General features: G+C 48.2%; 2 protein-coding genes across 2 annotated transcripts in view; one reads left to right on the top strand and one right to left on the bottom strand.

The window, feature by feature from the left end:
- The window catches only part of LYPD1 (LY6/PLAUR domain containing 1), a gene marked incomplete at both ends in the record, with an annotated part of 61511 nt that extends 59066 nt beyond the window's left edge, over nucleotides 1-2445 (top strand). Inside the window, one exon of the mRNA XM_082841000.1 lies at nucleotides 2210-2445. Within this exon, the coding sequence (XP_082697126.1) occupies nucleotides 2210-2445 (236 nt within the window). The remainder of the gene's footprint in view (nucleotides 1-2209) is intronic.
- A 470-nt stretch (nucleotides 2446-2915) lies between these two features.
- GPR39 (G protein-coupled receptor 39) overlaps nucleotides 2916-26924 on the bottom strand; it is a gene marked incomplete at its 3' end in the record, with an annotated part of 240179 nt that continues 216170 nt past the window's right edge. Inside the window, exon 2 of the mRNA XM_082840999.1 lies at nucleotides 2916-3424. Coding sequence (XP_082697125.1) covers nucleotides 2916-3424 — 509 coding nt within the window. The remainder of the gene's footprint in view (nucleotides 3425-26924) is intronic.

Here is a 26924-nt window from a genome sequence, read left to right as displayed (position 1 = left end):
TAGGCCCCCCTGGCCATCAGAGCCAGGTGATCTGAAGATGTCCCCTGGGCAGCAGTCACAAAATTGGGGCACCCATCTTGTGTTATTTATCTAACTAACTTACCTCATCACTGACTCTTAGTCCTACAAAGTTAGACTTAAAAATACATCCCCAGCCATGTCACTAAGTGAAAATGCAACTAGGATATACATATATACAGCATACAGGATGTTATATTATGCTATTAGGATATATGCGCAGACCTCTTCTCCATGGACACATCTGTAAATGCGTAGAAATAGGCCTGGAAGGAGGCATCCCAAATTGATAAGAGTGCTTACCTCTGAGGAGGAGGTAGCATTGGAAGGAGAGCGGTCAAGGAGCATTTTCTTATCTGTCTGAACGTTTTTACAGTAAAAGATGTATTCAGTACATATTTTTTAATTTTTAAAATTTATTTAAAGGAAAAAAGTTTACCGAAGTTGAACTGACAACTGACAGTTTAGTGGCTTTTAATAGTTAAGAGTAAAAAGACGGTGAAACTTAATTTTCTAAAATGGGCAATGGTTAGAAAATGTAGAGACTCTGGGAACTCTGTAGCATGTTCCTTAGAAATTAAACAGCGCTCCTTGGTCCCCCTACACATCCTCTGTCCGTGAGATTTATCTTACCAGACCAGCTACCTTCCAGGTTTTTCTAACAGAGTTACAAAAGCAATCCTTACAAACAGGCAATTATAGAAATGACATAAGATTGCATGTTTCATATAAATCTAAAGCATGTCTTTACCTCCCACTTGGGAGTTTTAGGCACTTCAAGTAGCAATTCTCAAGGGAGACGATGCGGGCCCAAATGGAAGCAATGCTTGCAAACACACACGCCTGCAGGGAGTCAGAGGGGAGGGAGCCCTGGCTACTGGTGGAATGTGTTGTATCCCTGAGACACACAGGGCGGCACATGGGCTAAAGGCATCACTTTGAGGTTCACCTTTAGTATGATGTATGTCCAAAAAGAAAAATAGTTCATTGATACAAAACGGCCTCTCTCTCTCTCTCTCTCTCTCTCTCACACACACACACACACACACACACACACACACACACACACACACACCAAAAGCTATTTTCAAAGTAGTCTTCCCCCCTGCAAAAAACAAAACCATTCTGTGGTTAACTTGGCTGGCTGCTTTGCTCTATAGTACTACAGATTTGACAGCATGGGACCAGAATACTTGGTTCAAATCACAGGTGCTCTACTTTCTAGAAGTGTGACTTTGGACAAGTTACTAAATCTCTCTTGCCCTTAGGATCCCCATCTGCAAAATGGGGATGATCTTGGGGCCCTCTCTTGTAGGGTTGTTGCAGGTAGTCAATGAGCTAGGAGCCATCTGAAGAGTGCCTGGCATTCAGCAAAGTATTTCAGAAGCTTAGCTATTACTTGAGTAAACGTCCAGCTTTATAAAGTCAAATGATTACCCAAGACACCCCTAATTTGATGATTATGCTGCAATTTGGACCTGACACACGAGCTCCTTAAGAAGGGCCCTCCAGTCTTAGTGGGAAGACCCTTGATGTGTCCACACAGTATGTTAATAAGGGCTGGCTGTGTGGTGCTGACTTGGCAAATGGCCATACGTTCTAAGGGCAAAACTTCCCTCGGAACAAGGCGGTGCTCGGCACACTGTCAGCCAGCACCCCCCCCTCCCTTCACTGAACCCACACAGGGCCTCTTTGGTAGTGATCTGATTTATTCTCTTCGGAGTTTGGTTTTTATTGAGAGAATTCCAGGATTTCAAAAACACATAGTTGAGAGCCATCTCTCTGTGGTCGCTTATAAAGTACTAACAAACAAACAGAGATAAGATCTTGAAGTGCAGCCTGTCATCCTCTCTGGCATGAGACAGTGTGAACCAAAAAAGTAAATAAAAAGTTCTGTCTAGTAGTACACAGTTTAAAGAAAAACGAACTTTGATTGTCAAAGCTCTTTATTCCCTGGTCCTGGCATCTCAGAAGCAAGGGAAATGATGCCCGCCGCCTTCACTGCACCTGTCCTGTATTTTGGGGGGGGGGGGGGGCTCAACGAAACACCCTGGAGCAGTGCCCTGGCCATACCAGGTTTCTGGGCTGTAGGAGAAGGAAGAAAAGTGCTCTCCGTGGGGATGTGGGCTCAGGGTTGCCGTCTTCTGGCCAGTGCAGGCTGCTAAATCTGGCTCCTCTGGGTCTGTTGCAGGAATCATGTACCGCAAGTCGTGCGCGTCGTCGGCCGCCTGCCTCATTGCCTCGGCTGGGTACCAATCCTTCTGCTCCCCAGGGAAAGTGAATTCCGTGTGCATCAGCTGCTGCAACACCCCTCTTTGCAACGGGCCCCGGCCCAAGAAAAGGAGCAGTTCTGCCCCAGCCCTTCGGCCGGGGCTCCCCGGCACCCTCGTGCTCCTCCAATTAGGCCTTTTCTTGGCACACTGCTGAAGCTGAAGGAGATACCAGCCCCCTCCTGCATTGTTCTTCGGGCCCACCTTCCCCCAGCCCCCTGAGATTTTTCTGGGTGTCCTTTGATGCTGGGTGGCGAGGGGAATCCGTGTGCTCGTTCTTTCAGTTCCTTGGCAAACAATGGAAGAGCTCAGTGTAAAAGCAAAACTTAGTGAGCTCCGGACGCATTCAGTTTGACTGAATTTTCAGTGTGTCCTTAACGGAAGGAAGGAGGAGGAATGGCTACAGATGGGCCTCAACTCTGAGAGTTGAGGCCCGGCTGGCGGCAGCATTCGCCCTCAAGTGACACTTGTAAGCGGCCATCTGCTTTCTTCCCCGGCCCGTCTTCCACCCCGTCCCTGACGATGGGCGCACAGTTTGTTTTGGCACCGCTGCATGCAGGTAACCGTCGCTTTCGTGTGGGGAGGGCCCGTGGGCGCTCCAGCTTCCCTTCCTTCCTTGACAGACAGTCACACTTCATGCTCCTGGAAGCCATTGTCGGTGGCAGGGTTGGCAGGTTTCACCTCCGAGTTGGGATCCGGTGACTCGCGACTCAACGGCTGAGGCCTAGGTTCGGGCTTGGCCTCGCTCTGAAAAGTGCTTAGGAAAACCTTGTTAGTTCTCCTTGCAGAGGAATTAGCCCGGGAAGCCAGGAGGATGAGTGGGCGGCGCGCAGAGCGGGCACCATCTGCGGTGGAGGCCACGTGGGTGCGCAGGCGCTTCTCCTGGTTGGCATGTGGCAGCGTCAGCCGGCAGCGCAGCACCTGCCCGAACACGCTGCGGAACTGCTGCGAGGACACGTTGTACAACAGCGGGTTGACCACCGAGCTCAGGTAAAAGAAGGTGTCCGAGAAGGGAAGAAGGATCATGTACGCCTCGAAGTAGGACTTGGTCCAGTCGTGCTTGGGTCTGGCCGCAGCCATGATCCTCCGAACCTGGTTGGGCATCCAGCAGACGGCCAACGTCACAACGATCAGCCCTGAGCATGTGGGAGAGGGGAGAGACAGAGAGAAAAAAAAAAAAAAAGTCATAAGCCCAGCAACAAAAAGATACCCATAAGATATTGAGCCCCTCAGTTCTGTGCTTACTGGCCAGGAAATGGTGCCCAAGTTTCAAGCTGGGCTTGACTGATGGCTTTTTTTGCCACTAGCAAAAAAAAAGAATTTAACACTGTTTCAAGGCCAGGGGCGTTGACTGTGTTAAAGACCATTAAATGCTGTAGACAATTTATTTATACCTGTGGATGCCTGTTAATTTAAAAAAATGTTTTTGTTGTTTGTGTATCCAGAAAGCATTTGACGTAGTCCATAAGTCTGGTTTTGGCCTTTAAGGAATAGATGGATACAGTATAGCCACATCGGATGAAACAGTATTTGTACTTCAAAGAGTGTTTGTCTAGAGGCAACCCAATGGTTAGTTTCAAGACAGAGGGCAGTGGCAGCCCTTCGGTAACAAAGAAGGATATTTAGCGACACTAATTTTGCACTCAATTTCAGGGGGGGGCAAAATCAGGAGTAGCCTGTCACTGAGCGTGTGTTTTGGGCGTGTATTTAGTAGGCGTGCACACCTGTAATTACAACGCTGCATCTGCAGCAGCACTTCTGTTTCTGTACAGGTGTTTTTAGATGTGTCATATATTTGAGCCTCATGGGGGAAAAAAGATAATTATCCAAAAACCGTGGAAAATATAAAACTTTTGGAGTTCAGCGAGTAACTCACTAGCTCACTGCCTTTGTGTCACTAAGCTGTACCGTCAGCAGCCCCGAAAAGATCAGGCTCTAAAAAGACACCCCTTAGTGGTCCCCCAGAGGATCAAAAGTTGACTGCACGGACGGATGTCTGAACGCCCACATATTTGCATTCTGAATCACGCAATCATTGCTCTTTCTACAACCTCTGACAGAGAAAAAGATGCTATGTACACCACAGACAACTGATATCACTAATGTCATGAGTATTTCTCCACAGTGACCAAAAAAGTAAATAAGAAAAGGAAAAGCAGGCATCTGCAGAGCCTTTGCTGTCTTCTCTTGGGGACCCAAGACACCAGAATGTAAGTTTCTAGGTGGAGAGCTGATAATCTTAGAGCTTAGAGCTGTGTTTTGGATTTTCAGAAATTCTTCCTCCCTCTCCTAAATTTACATAATAAGAAGAAAAATTCATTCACATTTTCAAACCCTCTGATTCTCTAGGAAGCCACAGGTAAGTGATTGTTGGCAACGGCTCCTTCTTGCCTCTGATCAATGGTAAATATTTCATTAATAAATGCTCCAGGAAAAACAGCCATGTTTCTTCCATCCAGGGTTGGCCCACCCGCACACCCTCGCCTAAGCATCCCCCCTTGCCTGGGGTGGCAGAGGGGCCCTAGTTATGTTCTCTGGCACTGAAATCACCCAGTTCTCCCAACAACCAATTCTTCAAAAATCCCAGCTGTCAGCAAAGATGACCCGTGAAACCTGCTCTCCCCTGTTAAATTTCCAAACAGGTTTGCCAGGTTTATCGGGTCAAACCTCAGCCCACACTTGAAATACAAACCAATTTGCTTATTTCCTTCCTTTGCTACACTCAGTAAATCTAAAAATAAAACAGGCAAAGTAACATATTGATCTGATGAAAGGCAAAACAAACAAACAAAAAAAATCACCTTAAGAGTACAGGCTGAGGCACCTAGTTCCAGCTGCTAGATGGGAACAAAAATCAACGTTGTTCTGATTGATTACCAAAAAAAAAAAAAAAACCTGCATAGGAAAATCGGGGCCTCTAAGAGGCACGGGTGTGTCCAGTGTCCAGCCACCACTGCTATTCCAAGTGTGTTCTGAAGTTATTTCTCCTTGTTTCTTAGCTCATGTAGCTCTGGCTGAAAGGTTCATCTTGTTCATTGTGAAGGACTCAGGTAACTCACTCACCTCGCGAAACAACATATCGTCACAAAGTTTTCTATCTATCTATCTATCTTTTTCTCTTCCTTGCCACTGAATTTCAGAGAACAAGTACCAACCATCTTCATCTAAGGACTTATTTCTTAGAATGTGGAAACTGAGCACAGGGTTTTAGCTGTGTGCCATGCTCACTGTGGGAGGTTGTGCTTGCAGGTGCAAGGATCCAGAAAGGCAACGAGAACCACCTTGTACTTACCCTGGTTGAACATAGCACAGCTTCTGAAGCCAACAGAAAGAAAAGGCAGCAGTGTGGGGCAAAAGAGAAGTTACACGATTTTTCTTCTCCTGTCCTGTTCTCTTGATCTCTTGTTTACATGACCCTTATTCTCCCATTACCTACACCCCCTCTGCCTGGAGTCGATCGTTCTTTGATTGACCATCCCCCATCAAAAGGAAGCAGAGTTCCATAAAAGGCAAGACCCAGCATCCCCGGCCCGGTCCAGACACGGGCAGATGAAGGATTGTGGCTGGTTTATAGTTTTAGCCAGGATAGAATTCTTGCTCTGAACAGTTGAATAAGTAGGAGGTACCTTAGTCTGAACAAGTAAGAAGATGCGGAACCAGACGAGAGATTTTTTTTCAATGATGACAAAAAGAAGGGAAAGGTTAGCCTTCTGGGTGTAGAAGTAAACAGATAGACAGGAAAGAAAATACAAATTTGGGGCAGAAGCGAAACAAGGAACTGAGTTGAAATGGTCAGGGATTAAAAGATGAGGCACTGGACAGGTCCTGAGATGTAAGAAAGCACCACGCCGATTGCTTATTGCGTTTTCCCTATGTTAGTTCAGTGATAAGTGCCCTCTGCTAGTTTCCCATGCATTGCTCACAACAACCTGCTGAGATCAAAACTGTTATTATCAGATCCAAACTGTTATCTTAATTTTCTAGCTGAGGAAGTTGAGGCTCAGAGGTTAGTTACCCCAAGGGCTAGCTATAGCCAAGACACATGCTTGCTGCACTCCAAAATCCACAAGCTATATATATATTTTTTTCTCCAAGACAATATTGTCTCTCACATTGTCAATTTGAAAAATAAAACGTAAGAAAGTAAACATGAGCCATCATCCCACCATACATAATAGGTACTAAACAAACAGCACTGCCCACTAGAAATACAAGCCACATGTGTAATTTTAAAATCTCAACCCCATTCAAAACGTAAGAGGTGAAATCAATTTTAATGATTTTAATCCAATATGCCCCAGATACCATCATTTCACACACGGTTTCAACGTGCAACGAATCAAACTATTCATGCGATGTTTGTTTTACATTTTCTTACATTTCTTACTAAGTCTTTGAAACCCAGTGTGGCTTTTAGGCTTACAGCACATTTCAGTTGGGACCAGCCCCCTCTGGCTAGTGGCTACGCCACAGGTTAAAGTAACCCTTCATAGACGCTCCCCAAAGCAGCAAGGCTCCCAATTTCCTTCTCCTCCCATTTCCCACTTCCCAGCCACACACCCCACAGAGTCCTGCCAAACCAAAGAAACCCTCACAGAATCTCCCACCTAGCCTGTATTTATCCTCCTAAGATTCTGACGATGCAACCAAGGTTGAATCTGGATCGTGTTTCTGAATACGCATTCTCCGCTATAGTGCAGACCAAGTCGATCCAGTCTTTTCACAGAAAGCCTTCCCTATAAGGGACTACAAATTATTTAAAGCATAAATAATTGTGAAAACACACAATTTTATTTTGCATCCCTCATTCTAAGCCTTGCCTAGTCATTCTGCAATAACACAGATTGTGCCGCATACCTGCCAGGGCTGCTAGAATATACTTCCCCCTCTCAACTGGAGATGGGGAAAATGGAGCACTGGGCACCCAGGTACAGTCAATGGACAGTGTAACAGAGGTGAGCCTTGGTGGTGTCAGAAGTCAAACTAGCCCCCTTATAAAATGGTCATTTTATAATAACAAGTGATTTGCTCCTTTCTACGTTTGAAAACAAAGTTCATTATTTTAGGTGACACATTGCTGAGAATAAACACCATGTCCAACAGTGGCTTTTTATTCTGACCGTTCACAACTGGTTCAGCTCCAGTCCCAGCTACTCTGTAGCCGAGACAAAGCTTTAAAGTTTTACTCACGCCTTAACAGCATATTCAAGGTTTGGCTAAAGTTACGTTGGACTGCAATCCACTTGCACTTGTATATTACATTTGGAAAAATCTAGAATGCTTCGGTCTGTGTGGTGTAATCTGTAGCCCGCAGGTAAATGACTTCAGTGTGAACCTGAGTGGAGATCAGTGAACTGAACTCAGTCACTGAGTAAAGCACGTAAACTGTTTTAAGTGAAACTGTGGATACATCTGTATCGTACTGCCGACAGCCGTGCACTCTGGGTTAAGAAATACCTTCACGTCTTGCCTGTTTTCCCACATAAAGTACTTCCGTTTTTCCTCCTTGATCACTGCACTAAAATGACAAGAGCCCATTAGGCGGCGACACAGATTTATTCTCAGCAGAGTACTGTTTAAAAAACAGAAGTAATGCAGACGTCCAACAGCGTCCTGCGCTGAAGCCTGATATTTCAACAGCGTTCAAGTCAGCCTGCTTGGTTGAGTCTTCAGAAGTGCATTAAGCTATGCCGCCTGGGTTGTGGCGGCATCACACATCTGACACCGTGCTCCGTTTTCTCCCCTCCAATCTTTAAAGTGAAGGTAACTATTTGTGAGTCCCCCAGAAACGACTCACAGTCACTCACAATCAGAAAACGGGACAGCAGGAAGAGAACGCCCTTGTCCTACAAGGGCGTGACAGAACTGAGGCTAAGCGATTTGCTCAAAATCTCACAGGTCACGGCGGCAGGACCGCTGCTCAGAACACTGGATTCCACCCGAAATGGACCAAAAAGCCTTTCATTATTTTTAAATGGAGTGGGATGGCTTTGTCTTTCACTTTTTGGCTCAAGTGCTAACCGTTCACAGCATGGAATTCAATGAGAGGCAGGTCCATCTCAGACCCCAGCCAAAGTCAGCACAACACCTCGATTTAGAACCAGGATTCCGTTTCAGAAGCAGGTCCCTCAAGAACAGGCACGTGACAAAGCTCTGGAGCACACATATTCCCCCCAGAGGAAGCTGAAGTTCTCCCAAAGGAGCTGAAGAATGTTTGCAAAACGAAATATGATTCTAGGTCATGACCTGACGAGCAAGCCTTAAGGACACCATTTATCCACCCGATCTGTCCATCCATCCATCCGCCTATCTGCATCTGTCTATCGGTCCATCCATCTGCCTTACGTAAGCACCTGCTACAAAAGAATATCTAGCTCGTCCTAAGGAGGAAAGATCTGGATATTTGCTCCTTCCTCAAGTGAAGTTATTTTGTTTGCTTTTAAAGAAATCACCAAGATTTACTTTTCCACCTGTTAGAGTCCCGTTTCACTGAATCACTGAAGCCTTGATTTAGGATTTCAGTGATTAGCAGAGCTCTCCGTCTCTTCCTGCCCCAATATTCCAATTTCTCTCTAACCCCAACCGCGGTGAGCGGGAGTCAGAGCCCCTGTCCAAGGCACTGACGATAAAACGCTGAGAAAGGTGAGGCAGCCACAGCCTGGTGACGTTTTGCAAAGGGCCGTGACGGCAATCTGGACAACATTACGGCGGCAATGTGCAGAGCTGGCTGACCTTCCCACAGGTGGGAACACTCAGAAAATTAAAGGAGGGAGACTTCCCCGGCGATCCAGTGGTTAAGACTTCGCCTTTTAATGCAGCGGGTGCGGGTTCGATCCCTGGTCGGGGAGCTAAGACCCCCACATGCCTCGGGGCCAAAAAACCGAAACAGAACAGCAGCAATGTTGTAACAAATTCAATAAAGACTTTAAAAATGGTCCACATCAAAAAAAAAAAAAATCTTTAAAAAAATTAAAGGAGAGTAAGAGTTGGTTTGCCTGGAAAATGGCACTCAGGCTGAGACACAGCACGAACAGGGGATGGAGGAATGCAAGGGCCGCTCCTTTCTGAGAGCTGCAAGGCTCAGTGTGGCCAGAACAAAGAGCTGGGTGGAGCAGGTGGGAATGGAAGTCAGCGAGAGAGCACTGCATCTGTTTGTTGGCAATAAATTAACTTGCGTAGAGCAGTGCGCAGAACACCTGCTTGTCAACTGACGTTTAGAATCACAGTTGCCGGTGGAAAGTAAACATACGGTTGGTTGAATGAAGGGGCCAGGAAGAGGCAAATACATCCAAGCAAAGGTTTATAGCGCTTTCTTGAGTTCTGTCGTCGTGTTTGCCAATCTGCTCTTGCCAGCCAGCTGAGACACTGACTCACTCGCTGCCTTCGACCCAAGGAGCCCGAATCAGCGCAAACCTTGGTTCAGTCTCTCACCTCTAAGACAGCGGTTCTCAAAGCGGGGGTTCCCGGAACAGCAGCATCAGTACTACCTGGGAACTCGTGAGAAATGCACAACCCAGACCCGCTGAATCAGAGACTTGCGGGTGGGACCCCTGGGGTTAAACAAGGCCACTGGTTGGTGCTGTTACTCATATTTGAGAACCGCTGGTCTAAGAGAAGCACAGATGGAGGTGGAGCCTGGATCAGTGGGCATCGGTGTGGCCTCATCACCACACCACACCCTGTCGCGGGCTTGCCTTTGAAGCATCCCATTCGAATGAGTGTACTACGGCTCTGACAGTAACTGTGAAACTACTCCCACTGGCTCCTCTCCTTCCTGAGGGCAGCCCTACCTCTCTTCTCCCTGTCTCCCCTTCCTTCCCCTTTCCTCTCCCTGCTCCCCTCTCCTTTCTTTTCCCCCCCTCTTTCTTTACATGTTTCTCCAGTAAGGAAAGCAACGGCACCTCTCCTTTCTCTGCACTGTTTCTTTCCCCCTTTCTCCCCTCCATGTTTTCCCAAGGTCACCATCACCAAGCCACGTCCAGTCTTGCTTATGTTGCCAGCACGCACCGCTTGCCTTTTTCTTCCTGGATGGCTTTGAGACCGTGGCTGGATCAATCAGCCGCAGGCACGTTCCTTAATGGCTAACAGGTGGCTTTCTAGAAGGATGGCCACCACTCATTGCTAAGTTTGCCAGTGGCAAGTGAGGGGCTTTGGAAGCAGCACAGACGGGTTCTGAGGAACACAGGTGACATTCTCCCCCTTCTCCCCCCCGGCTGAGAGCCACTCCGTGTCCTCTGACCCTGCCAGGGCTTGCCTGGACGCCTTGTGGTCACTTTTTCCACGACCCCATCAGCTTAGAGACCTTCATTTAAAACTCTGATCTGCCCCCTTGTTCTCTTTCCTATTGAGAAATATTCTTTAGGAGAAGGCAGAAGAGCTGTTGGGATCTGGTTTTCAGAGAAGGGTGCAGGTCCCAGCTTTAAAATGACGTAAAGGCCACAGATGGCTGCTTCTGTCCATGAGGACAGATGGTTTGATGTCCCATCCCTGCCCCAGCTATTTGACGGAGCCCAGGAAAGGAGGGTCCCCCCAGTGTGGCTCCAGCCACCAGAGACCCAGATTCCAGATGGCCTGCAATTTGCTAAGCATCTCATCCATCCCTTTCTGCTCTATAAACTTCGGTACAAGAGGAAAAATTATAAATCAGTACAACAATATATACATTTCTAAAACAAGCCCTCCTGTCTGGGAGCTGTAGGACACCCCCTTGCACTCAAAGCATTTAGGGTCATCATTGTGGTTTAGTGCCTCTGTTCCTTTTCCTTTATGAATGCATGGTCAGTGATCAACTGAAAACTGTTAAATAAATATTTTTCTATGTGGCTCTCAACCGTATGTAGCTGTGTGGCTTTCTATGCAGTCTGTTCTGAATCAGCTGATAGTGACGTCCCTGTGTCTGGGGTAGCTACAAAAGCCTGTAGCTATTTCTCAGCAGACAAGTGAAGCGGAATGCTTCTTCCCTAGTAACGCACAGCCCAGGTGCGGGTGGTCACGGGGACTATGGTGCCCTCCAAGCCTGCGGGGGAAGCGACAGACCGTGTGATGACGGGGCCATCCTCTCCAGGGATCGACTCACGCCACCCCTGGTGATGGCGGTGCCACTTATAAACACTGCTTCACGGCTGAAAGGCTGCAGTTTCTAAGAGAATTTAGCTCCCTGCAAATGGTAGAGAATTAAAACCCCAGAATGCAAGCACTGAAAAAAAACCCTCACAGATGAGTCTACCGGCGGGCCAGCGGAAGCCTCGGAGAAGCGGGAAGAGGTGCCCAAATTCACACAGCCCAGGAGTCCAAATACAGGGCCTCCCAGTCTTACGGTGTTTCGCACTGGTCACGAGCTCCCCCCCAGAGCCCGGCGAAACCAAGCAGCTCTCGGATGAAGCGGGGCTCAGACAAGCCCACGCAGCAGAGGCAACACGGGCATTTCAGGAGCGCGGAGAGGCGCCAGCGCGCCTGTGGGTCCCGGTACCTGCTCGAGGCCCCTCTGTGTCGCGGGACCGGGACCCTGGGAGAACCAGCACTGGGTGCTTGTGACTGAGGCAGGACAGGCCCGGGTGGGGCAGGCAGCCGTCCCATCTGTTCTTTCCGGTCTCCAGGCCCCCGCACATGCTGACCACTCTGCCTGAACCACATCATCTTCGTCCTCCACTACTCCTTCTCTGTCCCTTCCTCTCTCCTCCTCTCACGCCACTGCCGTGCTTGGTCCAGCTCTTATTCCACAAGTGTCCGCAAAGTGTCACTGCCTCTAGGAAGCCCTCCTTGTCTCCACGAGGCTCTACCAGGTTCCCTTCTATGAGATCACCAGCACCTTGACCTCCTGCCCCTGTCATTATAACACTGTGGTGTAAACTAGACCATAAACTCCATGAGGTCAGGAGGTCCCATCTTCCCTGTCATATCCTCAGCATGTCACAGACCATCTTTACATAGTAATTGCTCAGTAAACATCTGCAGGAGGGAGAAGGGGTGTTGGAGGTCAGGTGAGGGGCTGGATAACTGGAGAGCATTTCACTTGCATTCACCTCATGTATATACGATCCATTTGAAGCCAGCTTCCCCCTCCAGAGGGGTCAGTACACTGAGCCTACTGACACCAGACCCAGTGCCTAGATCATTACAATCCCCATCCTGAGGAAAAGAGGAGGAGAGAGTGGGACTTGAAAGAAGGAATCGCCTTTCATTCAAGCAAGGCCAGAACCCCCAGGTCCAAGAAGGAGGTCCAGACAGGGGTGCGGAGGTTTGGTTCTGACATGCCTTCAGACGCCAGCAGCCTTAGTCTCCCAGCCCATGCACTACTATCCCAGCCCTGCATTCTCTGAGCTATAAACCCGTTTCTTCTCCTGTTTCTCTCTAAGATGGCCTCATGGGGTACAGAGTGCAGATGAGGATCAACAGGTGAAACAGGATATAGAAAAGACACATGTTGGAGGACATTCACTTGCCCCCAAATACTCACTTCAGGGACCCCCTAAATCACGGTCCCCCATGAAGATGCTACAAGTCTTTATCAGAGAGCTGCAGCCCCCAAACCCAAAGCCTAAGGGTTGGGGTCTGAACCAAAGGGTGAAACTCATAGAGAAATGAAGAGCAACTGGTAACGGTGGCGGGAGACTATTTCTCTGTTATATACTATGTGGCCTCAGGAGAATGAACTCCCGCAGTTATGACCCTAAATGCACCTGGGAACAACTTGGTTGTAGAGCGAGAGGGTTTGGGGAGAGCAGAACATGAAGATGTTTAACTTCCCAGATTAACACCCCTCCCACTCTATGCCTATCATACATTTTCCAATGACATATATCCTAGCACCAGCACCTTTGTCTCCCCCTGACCTAGGCAACTCTGCCCACCATGGGATGCTCAGACTTTCTCTCTAAAGCTCAGGCTTCTTCTATGCAAAAGCGGAGATTACAACAGCTGCTGGGATGATCAGATGAGATAATGGACATAAAGTGCTAAGTACAGTGCCTGGTACCAGATAAGGGCTTATTGTTAGTTTTGAGTATCAGCACCTGTCTGATCGTCTCCCATCTCCACCGCCATGACCATGACCTCCACCTGCGCCACCATTACCACCTCTGGCACCATGTATACCATCATCACCAGCTCCATCTCCCCTTCCACCACCATTATCACCACCACCACCTTACCACCAACATTCTCACTGCCACCAACGTAGCTCCCAGAGGTCAGAAATCCAGAAGGCTGACCAAAACCACGAGATGTCAGATACCTTCCAACCCTCAACTCACAGATAAGGCCCAGAAAAATTCTGTTGACTTTACTAGGGTTTTCCTGCTAGTCAGTAGCAGACAGAGGACCAAGACTTAGATCTCCTCACTTCCAGGCCAAACTTCTTTCCACCACCTGGAAACGGGGCTCCCGCCACTCTGCCCTGAAGCCCTGACTCATTGATCCCTCCTTCAACACACACATACAGGTTTTGGGGGTTCAAGGAGCTAGAGAAGCAAGGAGTGGAGACTGTAATAAAGAAGGAAATTGATAGAAGGTAGTATTGTTAAGAAGAAGGAAAAATTCCAAATTCCAGGAAGATGGGAACCCTGAATGCCTCCCCAACTTCCTGTCCTTTCACAATTCCTCTCCAGGAAGAATGACAAGGGGCAGGGAGGCCCCATGACTGTCTGTTACCCGGTTAATAAGGCTAAGAAGGCCTCCTCTCCAAACGAACCCATCCTCTACTCCACTCTCAGCACACATCCACACCCACACCCAGCGCCCACAGCATGTCTGCACATGTCCCAGGTATAGGTGCAGACTGAGCTATGGTACTAACCCGCTGGGACCTGGAGCCACACAGACCTGGGCTTGGATCTCAGCCCTGCTATTACCAGCTTTGTGCCCATGGACTTACGTCTCTGTGACATGGAGGAAAGAGTAGTATCTACTTCAAGGAATTATTGTGAGAAAAGCTGAAGGAGATACGTGCCTACAAAGCACAGAGCATAGCAATGGGCAGTGAACGGCCACTCCTACTACTTACTACACAATCCAATCAGCTACCCAGGGTAGAGGTAACACCAGCTAAAGTTAATGCAGTGCGTGCATTTCAGACACTCTTCTACGCCCTTCACGTACACTCACTCATTTAAACCATACAAAAAGCCCCCACTGAATTTCACTGCTATTACACAGATAAGAAAGTTGAAGTATGAATAGGTTAAATGACCTGCCTAAACTCACACAGCTGATGAGGGCAAGGCCAGAACTTAGACCCAGGCGGCCTGGTCCAGAGTCGATGCTGTTGAACACGCTGCCCCAGCAGCCTGCCCTCAGCTGGAGTGTCCTTCGGGAGGATGGAAGATCAAATGCTTTCTGAATCCCAAATTCAAATTAGGGTACTCCGATGCAAATTTCTTCTTTTTAGGTGTCATGGTAAAAAACTGTCAAGAAATAAAAACCCCCTCTAACACACTCTATGACAAGGAAAGGTATCACCTTGAAAGGGCCTCTTTTCATGTAAAGTGAACACAATAAACTTTCCTGTTATTGTACCAGAAGCTTGATGGAATTCAAAGAAGCGAACTGCCTTTGAATAGGAGTCTGACTCCTGCAGAATGTCTGCTTTTGACTGGATTTATTTGATGGAAAGCAGTAACCTCTGCCCCATCCCCACTCCCATGCACAGGAAGAGTTTGGGGAAGGATACTTTCCTATGAAAATTCATTTAATTTCGGCACCGAAGACTATTCTCACTCATCGTAAGCTGATCTTCCCCCTCCGCATAAATACCATCTAGAATTTAGCTTCAAAGTAAATTAGATAATGAGTTCAGCTCCCCTTTATCTGCTCATATCATGTAAGTTAGCAATGAAATTCCTGGAACAATCTATAACCAAATGTCAGAACAGGAGGCAAAAAAATGAATTCAGCTGATGGGAGAGACATCAAAAGAGGTTCATGAAGAATCCAGGCTTATATCTGTGTTTTATGTAAAGTTGAGGGTCTCAAATGAAATCCAAAAAGCTCTCAGAAGAGTTGAGGAGATGGTGTCAGGCTTCTAAGATAGGGTTTTGTATCAAGAATGATCGGATGAGGATGCCTTCCTGTTAATGATTTGAAAATGAAATTACTGCAGCATGACCTGATAAGAATAAATCCCTCCTGGTGGGTTTTCTTTTCAGAGGGGCAAAAAGAACTTTGAGGAAATAGTCTCACAGATTTGGGAACATTAAGTATCATCTCCCCTATCCAAGTGCAGCAGTAATTGTCAACGATGTGCATTATTATTCATATTTAGTAAAGCCAGTCCTGTCCAACAATAACATCCTGCTTTAATTTTTAAAGCTATTCTGCATCTGTTACCTCACTTGCTGTCTCCACAACCTGATGACCAATGGCAGTGTAATATAGGGAAGAACGAATCTGACTCCATATTGGATGTGTTTCTTTTACTTCAACCTTTGTATTCTATTGCTTTTGCTACAAGTTAAGAATGTTGCCTACAGCCTGAAATAGACAGGATGGCCCATCCTCAAGGCTCTGACCTTTAAAGGTATAACATTTTTCCATTCATATAAAGATAAAAAGTTGCAGGACAGAGAATAACATCTGTCTTGTTGGAAGTTTACAGAAACATCCTGACCTGACCTAGGCAGACAGCTGCAAGAACAAAGGATTCCCCCACCAAGAAGTTTGCAACAACGAGCCACGTGCCTCCAGCTTTTAGTATAAAAGAAGCCTGAATTCTAACTCAGGCAAGATGGTTCTTTGAGACACTAGTCCACCATCTTCTTGGTCTTTTGGCTTTCCAAATAAAGTCACTACTCCTTGCCCCGACAACTCGTCTCTCGATTCAGTGGCCTGTCATGTGGTGAGTAGTACGAGCTTGGACTCAGTGACAGCAGAGCACCTCTGGGCTCTGTCCTCGCTCTATACTCATCTCACTCCCCCTCTCTGGATACCACCTCCATGCCTCTGACTTGAAATACCACACCTGGGGATACGCAGGTCCCAGATCAACGTTGCCAGCTTCAGTAGGCATCTACAGCCAGCCCCCAACTCAATGTCATGCCTTGGGTAGCTCATCTGCACCTATATTGGGACACGTCCAAACTGAAGTAATGACCAACCACCAGCTGAAACCTGCTCTCCCTCCTCTGCTCCCAATTTTAATAAATTCTACTGCCATTCACTGAGATTTTTCTAGCTGCAAACCTGCAAGTCATCCTGTTCTACTTCCCCATCACTCCCAAATCCAATCCATCTCTAAGACTGTCACTTTTCCCTCCCCCATCTGTCCCCTTCTCGCCACCTCCACTGTAAGATCCCTAATGGGGCTGCCCTTATCTCATGGCTGGATGAAGCAGAAGCTCACTGACTGGTTTTGTTCGAAATCACTCCTGCCCAAGCCACTCTCCAAACAAGCCAGGATCATCTCATTAAGTTGAAAAGTTCATGTCACCCCCTTGTTAAAACCTTTAAATGGCTTATTACTGAAACCTCAGAATAACTGAAACCTTAGAATAAAGTTCCAAAGCTTTAACAAGTCCTATAGGATCTGCCCTAACTTATTCCTTCAGGCTTTCCCGTACCCTGTGTGCTGTGTCTGCTTCCAACACCTCACCCTTTCTCATTTCCTGGAGCCAGCCAACTCCCCCTCCTGCCTCGGGGCTCTTATCCAGCCAGGCTTCCTTCTCCTCACCTTGCTTATTCTTATCCATTGTTCAGTTCTCTGCTGAAAGACCCCTTTCTCCAAGAAGCCATCCAAGACCTCATGTCTGAGCCCCCTGTTATAAGCTCCCATCACCCCATGCTTCTTGGCCGCACGCTGTACGTTTGGACATTTTAACTTGGAACATGTGTCTTTCATGCCAGTCTTCTCAGCCATGGGAGCTCCATGGCGTTCAGGGCTGCGTCCGTCCTGTTCTACATCCGCAGCGCCTGGCGCAGCATCTGGGACAGGGTAGGTGCACAATACACGTAGGAAGACCTGCCAATCTGATGCTCTAACCATATAGTGGGGTACGTGGGTGGGTGCTGCTGGCCCTATTTTTACAGATGAAGAATGCATTACGCTGAACCTATTTGGTTCAGGTTACAAAGAAAATGAGTGGAAGACAGAAAGCCTAAAACCCGGGATCTTCTAATCAAGATGTTCACCAATTCAAGTACATCATCCCCATCACACATCTCCATGTCTGTAACCCAGAAATCCAATCCTACACCCTCTCCCAGAGTTTAGCCGAGAGGGAGGCAAGCATGGGACAACCCAGCATGCGGTGAAGACTTTCACCCAACCTTCGTCTTAAGGGAACAGCGTAACTATGACCAACGTAGTCAAATCACAGAAACATGGGCTTTCAGACCTAGAAGGATCTCAGAGACGACAGATGATTGTGCTTATAAAATGAGGACTTGTCTCAGGTTTCTGAGCCCCTTCCCAGTAACAAAACCCTGGTTATTTGACTTCCCTGTACTCCAGGATCCTCCTGCAAAAATTATGGGATATGGGGCTTCCCTGGTGGCGCAGTGGTTGAGAGTCCGCCTGCCGATGCAGGGGACGCGGGTTCGTGCCCCGGTCCGGGAAGATCCCACATGCCACAGAGCGGCTGGGCCCGTGAGCCATGGCCGCTGAGCCTGCGCGTCCGGAGCCTGTGCTCCGCAAGGGGAGAGGCCACAACAGTGAGAGGCCCGCGTAACGCAAAAAAAAAAAAAAGTTTAATAAAGAAAAAATTATGGGATATGAATCACATTTTACAAGGATATTGTATAAATTAAATTAGACACTATACTTACACTTTTTAGTATTTCCAGGTTTACAAATTCAAGAGATTATAATTATTCCCTTATGTACAGCCCTCAGTGATGCCTAAGCGCCTTTCAGTCTTGCTCTCAGAGTATGGTCCATTGCATCCCCCTGAGAGCATGCTAAAACTCCGGACCCTCATGCCCTACCCCAGAACCGCTAGTCAGAATCTACATTTGAACAAGGTGCCCAGTTAATGTCTGAGCTATATTCCAGTGGCCTAACTTCTCTGCATCACATCGGGGCCCTTCTCCACCTATCTGCTGTCCTCCACCATTCCCTTCCTGAACCCCAGGCTTTTCCAGATGACTCACATTTCCAGGACCTACCAGGTCTTTGCCCAAGACAGATTCTAAGAAGCTCAAGTATTCTCTCCTCTGGGAAGGGCTCCCTGACCATTCAAAGAAAAGGAATCTTCCCGGACCTCGTCCTTGCTTCCATGACAGCTGAACCACACCAATGTAACTATGAATTTCCACGTCTGGCTGAGAGAACGTGGAGAAGCAAAGCCCATGTCCCAGCCATCAACTTGTGCCGAGTACAGCACAGTAGGGCCAAAACTTGTTCACTGGATGTATGAAAAAGAAATTTAATTCCATCAAAACATGTACCAAAGTCCCATCCTGAATTTCCAACTAAACTGGAATCCTACTGCACCGATACATATAAATATATTACACACACACACACACACACACCCCACATACACATCATTTTATTGCTTAGGATAATGGTACCTTAAAAATAATTTTGGACTTACAGGAGAAAAATCAGAGACCACCTTCCCAACCCCACCCCAGAAAGATGTGCAAAAGAACAGAGCGGCTTCAGGTTGTTCTCGAACCAGGATACAGACAGGGCAGGAAGGCAGTGGGACAGCACCATTTTCCCTGAGGCAGGCCACCTCCTGGCCTTGAATGGGTGAGAAACAGGACCCTTCCTCTCTCCCGCCAGAGCTCTGCCTGGTGTCACGCTAGAATCTGCAGGTGTCTCAGGTTTGAAGTGACAACAAATCTAGGAAAGGATGGAGAAAACTGCAGGAGACTGAAAAGCCTCTTCGTGCAAACAGTCCCACCCAGGAAAGGCAGGCTGGGATGCAGAAGGTGGCCAAAGCCTCTGGGCATCAGCTCTGGAAACTCTGGAACTCCTCGACGCTTCCCAGAACAAGCCTCTACTGCGGGCAGCCCCTGGCAGGAGTAAGGTCCAGGTGGCGGGTGGGGAGAGGACAGGCTGCAAGATGCATCTGAGGTGGGGAAAAGAAACAAAGCGCCAGAAGGATGGGAGGCATGGGGGGATCAGCTTGGCCTGGTGCATCTTGGGACTGAGCACCGTCAGAAGCCCAAAGCAAAACTCGAGAGCCACCTTAGGATGTGTCCACCTAGCCCAGACCCAGCTTCACCAGGCGCCCTTCTTCACCTGATCGCAGATCATCACACTTGGCGTTGGAGCACCTTCCAGATTTGTCCAACCCCCACCACACTACAGATGAGGAAAGGGAAGTCCAAAGCCCAAAGGCGACTCCTTCAAGGCCATTTGCCTGGCCAGCTCCAGGGAAAGAGAAAGACCAAAGCCAGGCCCCTTTCTCCTTTCCCACGGCCAAGGCTCGCTATTTCAACTGACGTTTATGAGTGAAGCCCAGGTTTAGAAGGCAGCCCTGTATAAGTGGTTTTAGGATCAGGACCCCAGGGCTGGGAACTGGCCTCTTCCACTGACTAGCAGTGTGACCCTAGCGAGCATGTTACTTCACATTCGTGCTATCATTTTATTTGACAGCAAAATTGGGAAATTAATATCTTCCTTATAGGATGACTGTGTAACCGAGCAGGACCCTATGGGGTCTTCCTGGAACAGACCCCCTCCCCCACAGCTTCTGCTGTAGCTCCTCTCTGAAGTACCCAGATAATAGTATCTCATGTGTATTTCCTGAGTTTTTCAGATGCTAAAAACCACCACCTAATGGAAGAAATTAACTACTTGATGATCATGAACAAGAAGCCCCCGGACCTTCTGGCGCCTAAGGATTGATCATGTTACCCGCCCTGTTACCTCACCGTCAGCCAATCAGAGAACTGATCCATTACCCTCCGACACCCCTCCCTCACCTTGCCTTTAAAAATGCTTTGCTGAAACCCCTCGGGGAATGCAAGGTTTTTGAGTGGGAGCCACCCGTCCTGTTCTCCTCGCCCGGCCCTGCAATAAACCTTTCTCTGCTCTAAACTCCAACGTCTTGGTATTGTTTGGCCTCGCTGGGCATTGAGCACGCGAACTTGCCTTCAGTAACAACTGGAATATAAAATGAGACTGTATGTCAATGCTTGGCATATTGATACTCAAATGTTACTTCCCTTTCTCTATGTTTCCTAGAATCCTGGGTTTGGGGGGAAAAACAAAGTAGTATCTCTGCCACCATCCTGCTTCAAGCATAGTACCCTGCACACCATCGCACTCAGGTCGCACTAACGTTGTGGCAGGGTGTCCTACAATTCAGTGCAATTCTCACACTATTTACCTGAAGACAGCATCAGATCCCACAGGCTAAGGTCTCAATCCTACAAAACTACTCCCCTAACCCCACTTCAGATGCCAGTTGCAAGCCCAGGTTGCCTTCCGACCAACCAGCTATAGATGTGAGGTTGCAACAACCCCTCCCTTGGCTTTGATTCATTTGCTAAAAAGCAACTAAAAGAATTCAGAGAAACATTTTACTTACTAGATTACTCGTTTATCATAAAAAGATAGAACAGCCAGATGGAAACGATGCAGAGGACAAGGCGTGGGGAGCGGACAGTGTGGAGCTTCCTTGCTCTCTCTGGGGCACCACTCTCTCCAAACCTCCATGCGTTCACCAACGTGGAAGCGCTCCAGACGCCTTCTTTTGATTTTTTATGGGGGCTTCCTTACATAGCTGTGATTGATTAAATTATTAGCCATTGATGACTGAACTCAGTCTCCAGTCTGCCTCCCTTCCCTCCCTGGAGATCTGGGGCAGGGCTGAAAGTTCTAACCCTCTAATCACTGGTCGGTTCTTCAAGCAACTAGCCCCCCATCCAGAGGTCCCTCCAAAAGTCACCTCATTAACATAACAAAAGACACCTTGATTGCTCTCCTCACCAAGAAACTTTAAAGGTTTTAGAAGCTCTGTGCCAGAAATGGGGATGAAGACCACATATATATTTCTTATTATAAATCACAACATCACAGGTGGTAGAGTAGCTCTCAGTGTTGGTGCGCGCGTAGAGTTGTTAATCCTCAGTAAAACCACCCTGATAGTCCTTTGGGGAACCACTATTCCTGACAATCCCTGAGGTTCAGGTTGGGGGTTGACTCCACTCTACATCCCCAAAAGTAGATAGATGCTGAAGGAGTGGGCAATCAGAGTCACAGTGGCCGGTTCAGTGATGGACACGGGACCCAGTCAGGCCAACCAGACACAGTATTGGGACGTTTGCTGGAACCACTTGGGAAAGAAATACTCTGTTGGTGTTGCCCAACCAAGAAAATAGAAATCTGCAAGCCTGTGACTATGACTGCCCCAGCATGGGAGAGCCTTCCCTGAAACTGATGTCAATGCAAAGGAAAGCAAAGCAAAGACATAGTAAGAGAGAGTAAAGGATTTCTGACACTGTTTGAGACTGGACCCTACCAGACCTGAAATAAGACCTACCCATGGACTTTTTCAATTATATGAACGAATTCCTTCCTTCCTTCGTTTCTCACTTTCTTTCTTTCTCTCTCTCTCTTTTCTTCTTCAGCCAACTGGAATACAGTTTTCTCTTACTTCCAACCATAACAATGCCAATTATATAAATCTCTTTAATTTAATGTGACCTGCAGAGGCAATTCTTCATTCTCCTAAGGTAACATCACTCAGTCTCTCAGGTATAAACTGAATCCCTCCTGTAGATAAACATTTTCTCTTGCCCATCTGAGGTAAAAGAGAGTAAGAGGATTAGTGGCTGCTTCCTACCGCTCATACCACTGGGACTTTATCTACTCGAAGCTTGACTTCTCTCTTTTCTCTCTATTGACTAAAGCAATCCAACCCTTTCCTTTCATAGGAAATCTATGCTTATTTACTTGTTTCCTGTTACAAAAAAAAAAAACAGCTACCCTTTCTCTTCCTTTATGCAAGGTACTTTTGGATGTGGAATTCAGAGTTGGAAGGGATATCGAGTACATAATCCAGCGGAACCTTATTATTTGGCCAATGAGAAAACAGAGGGTGAATGTGGAGCCCCATGCCATCAATGGCGGAGTCTCTGACTTCCAGTCAGTGCAATTTCAAGAGCTCTCGATGCTCTGCAATGACCTTGCACACAATCAAAGCTATCTGTGGGTGGATTAAAATATCGAGTACTTATCACATTGCCTTTCGAGAAAGCACCGCAGCCTTGGATTCTAGCCCCAGTGCTGCGCTCACCAGCTGTGTGACCTTGGGGATGTCATTTAACTTTTCAAAATCTGATTTTTCATTTATAGATTCAGAGGTTGTACTGAGAGGATCATAAAATGTCATACGTTTAATGAACCTAAAGCAGATCATGGACCGAGAGAAAGCATTCCTGCAAAACAACAAGATAAAGACAGATGACCTGGTCGGGAAAAAAATGGGCAAACGACTTGAGCAGGAACTTCACAAAAGAGACCATCCAAATGGCCAAAAAACAAATTCAAAGATGTTCCACATCATGAGTCTTCAGGGAAATGCACATTAAAAGCACAGTTAGATATAACCACATATTGAACAGAATGGCTAAAATAAAAATACACGGGGTGGGGAAAAACATGTGCAGGCAAGGATATGGAGCAACTGGAATGCTCCAACACTGCTGGTGGGACGTCAGCTGGCGCAACTACTTCGGAAAACCATTCGGCGGTCTCCACTAAAGCTGCACATGTGTGTGCCTGATGACCCAGCAGACCCACTCCCAGGTATATGCCGAGAGAAATGCATAAGATACATCCACCTAAAGACACGGACAAGGATGTTCACAGCAACCTTTCTAGACGGGTCCCCAACTGGAAACTACACAAAAGCTCATCAGTGGTAGAAAGTGTAGATAAATAGGATATCTGCACGATGGGATGCTATACACTGCATAGAGCAGTGGGAATTGGCAGAATAAACCACACCCTGCAATATGACCGCATCTCACAAACATAATGCTGAGTGAAGAAGGCAGACACAAACGATTACGTGTTATATGATTCTGTGTATACAAAGCAAAAAAACAGGAAAGCAAACGCATGGTGTTAGAAATCAGGATGATGGCTACCCTCAGGGGGTAAGTACAAGGGGGCACAGGGGAGGTGGGGAGGTACTGGTGATGCTCTATGCCTTAATCTAGTTATGTGAATGTGTTCAAAGTGTAAACGTATAATATGTGTACTTTTCAGTATGCATGTTAGACTTCAACAAAAAGTTCAATTTTTTTTGCAGTACAACGGGCCTCTCACTGTTGTGGCCTCTCCCGTTGCGGAGCACAGGCTCCAGACGCACAGGCTCAGCAGCCATGGCTCACGGGCCCGGCCGCTCCGCGGCATGTGGGATCTTCCCGGACCGGGGCACGAACCCGTGTCCCCTGCATTGGCAGGCGGACTCTCAACCACTGCGCCACCAGGGAAGCCCCTCAAAAATACTTTTTAAAAGTATTCCAGCATGGACAGTAAATGTCATGCCCTGTTATGGGCTGAATTGTTCCCCTCACAAATTCATATACTGAAGCCCTACCCCAGTACCTCAGAATGTGACTGTATGTATTTGTAGATAAAGTCTTTAAAATGAAATTAATTAAGTTAAAATGGGGTGATTAAAGTGGGCCCTAATCCAATGACCAGGTATCCTTATAAGAGGAAATTAGGATACAGACAACACAGATAGAGGGATGACCATGTGAGGACACAGTGAGAAGGTGGCCGTCTGCAAGCCAGGAAGAGAGGCCTCAGAAGAAACCAATCCTGCTGGCTTCTTGATCTTGGACTTCTGGCCCCCAGAACCATGAGAAAATAATTTTTTGTTGTTTAAGTCACACAGTTGGTGGTATTCTGCTATGGCAGCCCTAGGAAACTAACTCAGCCACCCTAGATATTCTTGGCTTCGTCTTATGCTGGGCATTGAGATACAAATGAAGCGCTTTCCTGGGAGGTAGAAGAGGCTTGGGCTGCCACGGGTGGAGGAGAGGAAGAGGGTAAGGAGGGTGGGGAGAGTAGTCCTCTATCCCAGCACCCCCTGCCAGGCTGCTTCTGGCTCTTCCATCATTCCAGAGCCTTCCCCAGCTAAAGAAAACAGGAACAAGCCTCCTTCCTAAGGCAACCGTGCTGGTTTCCCATCTCAAAGCAGTCACAACAGTCAGAGCCCTGGGATTTTTGCTTGAATAATCACAGAAGGTTTTAGAGCTGGAAGAGCCAACGGACATCGTCTCATCCAACCATCTCATTTTATAAATGAGGAAAGAAAGGTCTAGAGAAGTTACGAAGCGCGTTCAAAGCCACACAGCAAGTGAGCGGCCAAGCCATGACTAAATCTGCACCCGCACCCCTATATCCAGACCAGGGCTTGTGCAGGGAATCCTTATTGCCTTCCTCTCTTTGGAGGGCAGGTTGAGGAGGAGATGCAGAGAGCACAGTTCAGCATCCTTTAGAAGCTTGTACTTCATCCCTTCCTTTTGAAGCAGCACCTACACCACTTCATTGTCACTCCTGATCTACCCCAACTCTCCCTTCTCCCATCATCTCCTCTTTACTCGCCGCCCTTCAGGATCTCCTGGAAGTGTCTGGAATGGAGAGTCCCGGGTGCTGGGTTCTTCCACCTGTGTGGCTTCAGGCAAGTCACTAAAACTCCGTGCTGAGGCTTTCTCGTGTGCCCAACAGGCACCGGCTCCCTCTGGATGGCTGGGCAAGGCTCCCCGAGGACCGTCCCTGAGACAGGCTGGGACCTGGGACCCTTTGCTGCAGTGCTTGCACCAGGACAAACGTCTCCTCCAGCAGCAAAATACAAACAAACTAAATGGGACTAAACATAACTGTGTGCATGTACGGTTGGGGCGAATTATGGACAACAAGATACAAAAAGACCAAAAAAAGCCCAACTGCCGCTTCTGAAGAGCCACGGGCAAAACCCGGGTGTTGGGCACTGCGCATGCCCCCTGCACTCAACACCACAGAGGGGTGGGCAGACCACCTAAGCCCCCCCACTCTGGCCCGACCCCTGGACACACCCCTACCCTCACCCTATATAAGGATCCAGCTCGCCCCCCCGTCAGGAAGCGAGCAAGGGGACCTGTTACTTGTCCTCGCTCCCCCCTGCTGCAGCCCCCGTAAAACCTGGCCTGAATTTCTTGTCTGGCCTCTAGTCAATTTCTATGGATGGGGAAAAGCCAAGAACGCTGGTCGGTATCGTGCCCAGGCCAGAAGTGCTCCCCGCTGCCCTCCTGGGGAACCGAGGGGCCAGGGAGCTCGTGCAGACTTGGGTGGAGCTGCGGCCGCCTCTGTGCATTTTCCTTCCACCTCCAGCCTGACCTCCGTGATGGGACCTCTAACGCAGGCCCCCAGCACCCCACGGGAGGGCTGGAAACAGACAAGCCGCCTTCTTATTTAGGATGAGGGAGCCAATAGGCTATGACCTGTCCAAGGCCCAGTTTGGAGCTTTACGAATTCAGCCCTCACAGTAACCTTGGAAGCTGGGTATCGTTCCGTCTACACAATAAACAGAAAACATCGACACGTCCGAAGATGCGAGCTAGACGGGCTAGGCCAGGGTTTGATCCTGGGTCTCTCTGCCTCCACCATACTTGCCCTTCTGCTGCACCCCAACTGCCCCGACCTGTACCTCAAAATGGCAGCTTGGCAAGTATTAGAGTAGATGGGTCATGTGCCCAGGACGGCAGGCGATAAGAGACCTCTCGGGCACCGACTGTCTCACAAGCGAGCTTGCAGTGGTGATGGCGAAACAGCCTCCTTTGAATGACTCAATTAGAAAACAAAATAAAGCAGAGCTTATCACAAGTCGCAGCGTGTGGCTGACCATCTCCGTCCGGTCTGCTCACACCTTAGGTACCGACAGCTCTGGACACCGGCGCAGGGAGCTGTGAGCTCCAAGTCACGGCCATCTACAGCCATGCCAATGACACCCTTCTTTCCCTGTTAACCCGCTTTTTGAAAGACCCTTCGGGCACGAGCTAAGGGAATTCACCCGAGCTCAGGGACCGGCTGTCAGCCGGCCAACTCCGAACACGAGGCAGGAACTTGGAAAGCTTCCAGAGGCAGCTCAGAGAGGGGCTCTGGGGGCTGGGCTCAGGCCGGGTGAGAGCTGCGGCCAAAGGAAAACCACTGAAGCAGAAGAGATGCATAGTAGGCCTTTCTAGGTTTCCCTGGAGAGTGGACATATCAAAAATGCAAAAGCTGCGGTTTGATGAGTTAAAGAGGACCCACTGGTGACAGAGAAAGAAAGAAAGAAAAGGGCTGAGGGGAAGTGTCTGGGTGTGGGCAAGTGAAGCAAACTTATTCCCAAGAGACACTGGAGTGGGGGCAGGGAAGATTCCAGGCAGAAGCAGACACCAACCACCTTCCCCGTCTGGTGCAGAGGAACGGATCCCATCCAGCAGGAAAACGAGGGGCTCTGAGCTACACGGTCTCCCGCAAGAGGTGAGGTGTGGGCACTGCAGGGCGGTGTCTGCAGCAGGCCTGGAGACAGTGTGGCCTCTGAGCTTCACCATCCCAGGAAATACAACGAACTGAGGGGGGAGAAGGGGGAGTGGGGACGGTGGGAGGAGAAGCCTGAGTGGGTAGCAGAGGCCCCGCCCCTCCCCAGAATGTCCCTCGCATGACTGTGTCATCAACCAAAAGGCATTGGGAAACCCTCCAACCCAAAA

The sequence above is a fragment of the Leucopleurus acutus genome, assembly GCF_964270905.1.
Source record: "Leucopleurus acutus genome assembly, chromosome: 6".
In the NCBI taxonomy this organism is placed as follows: domain Eukaryota; kingdom Metazoa; phylum Chordata; class Mammalia; order Artiodactyla; family Delphinidae; genus Leucopleurus; species Leucopleurus acutus.
This window is presented reverse-complemented; position numbering and strand designations above follow the sequence as displayed.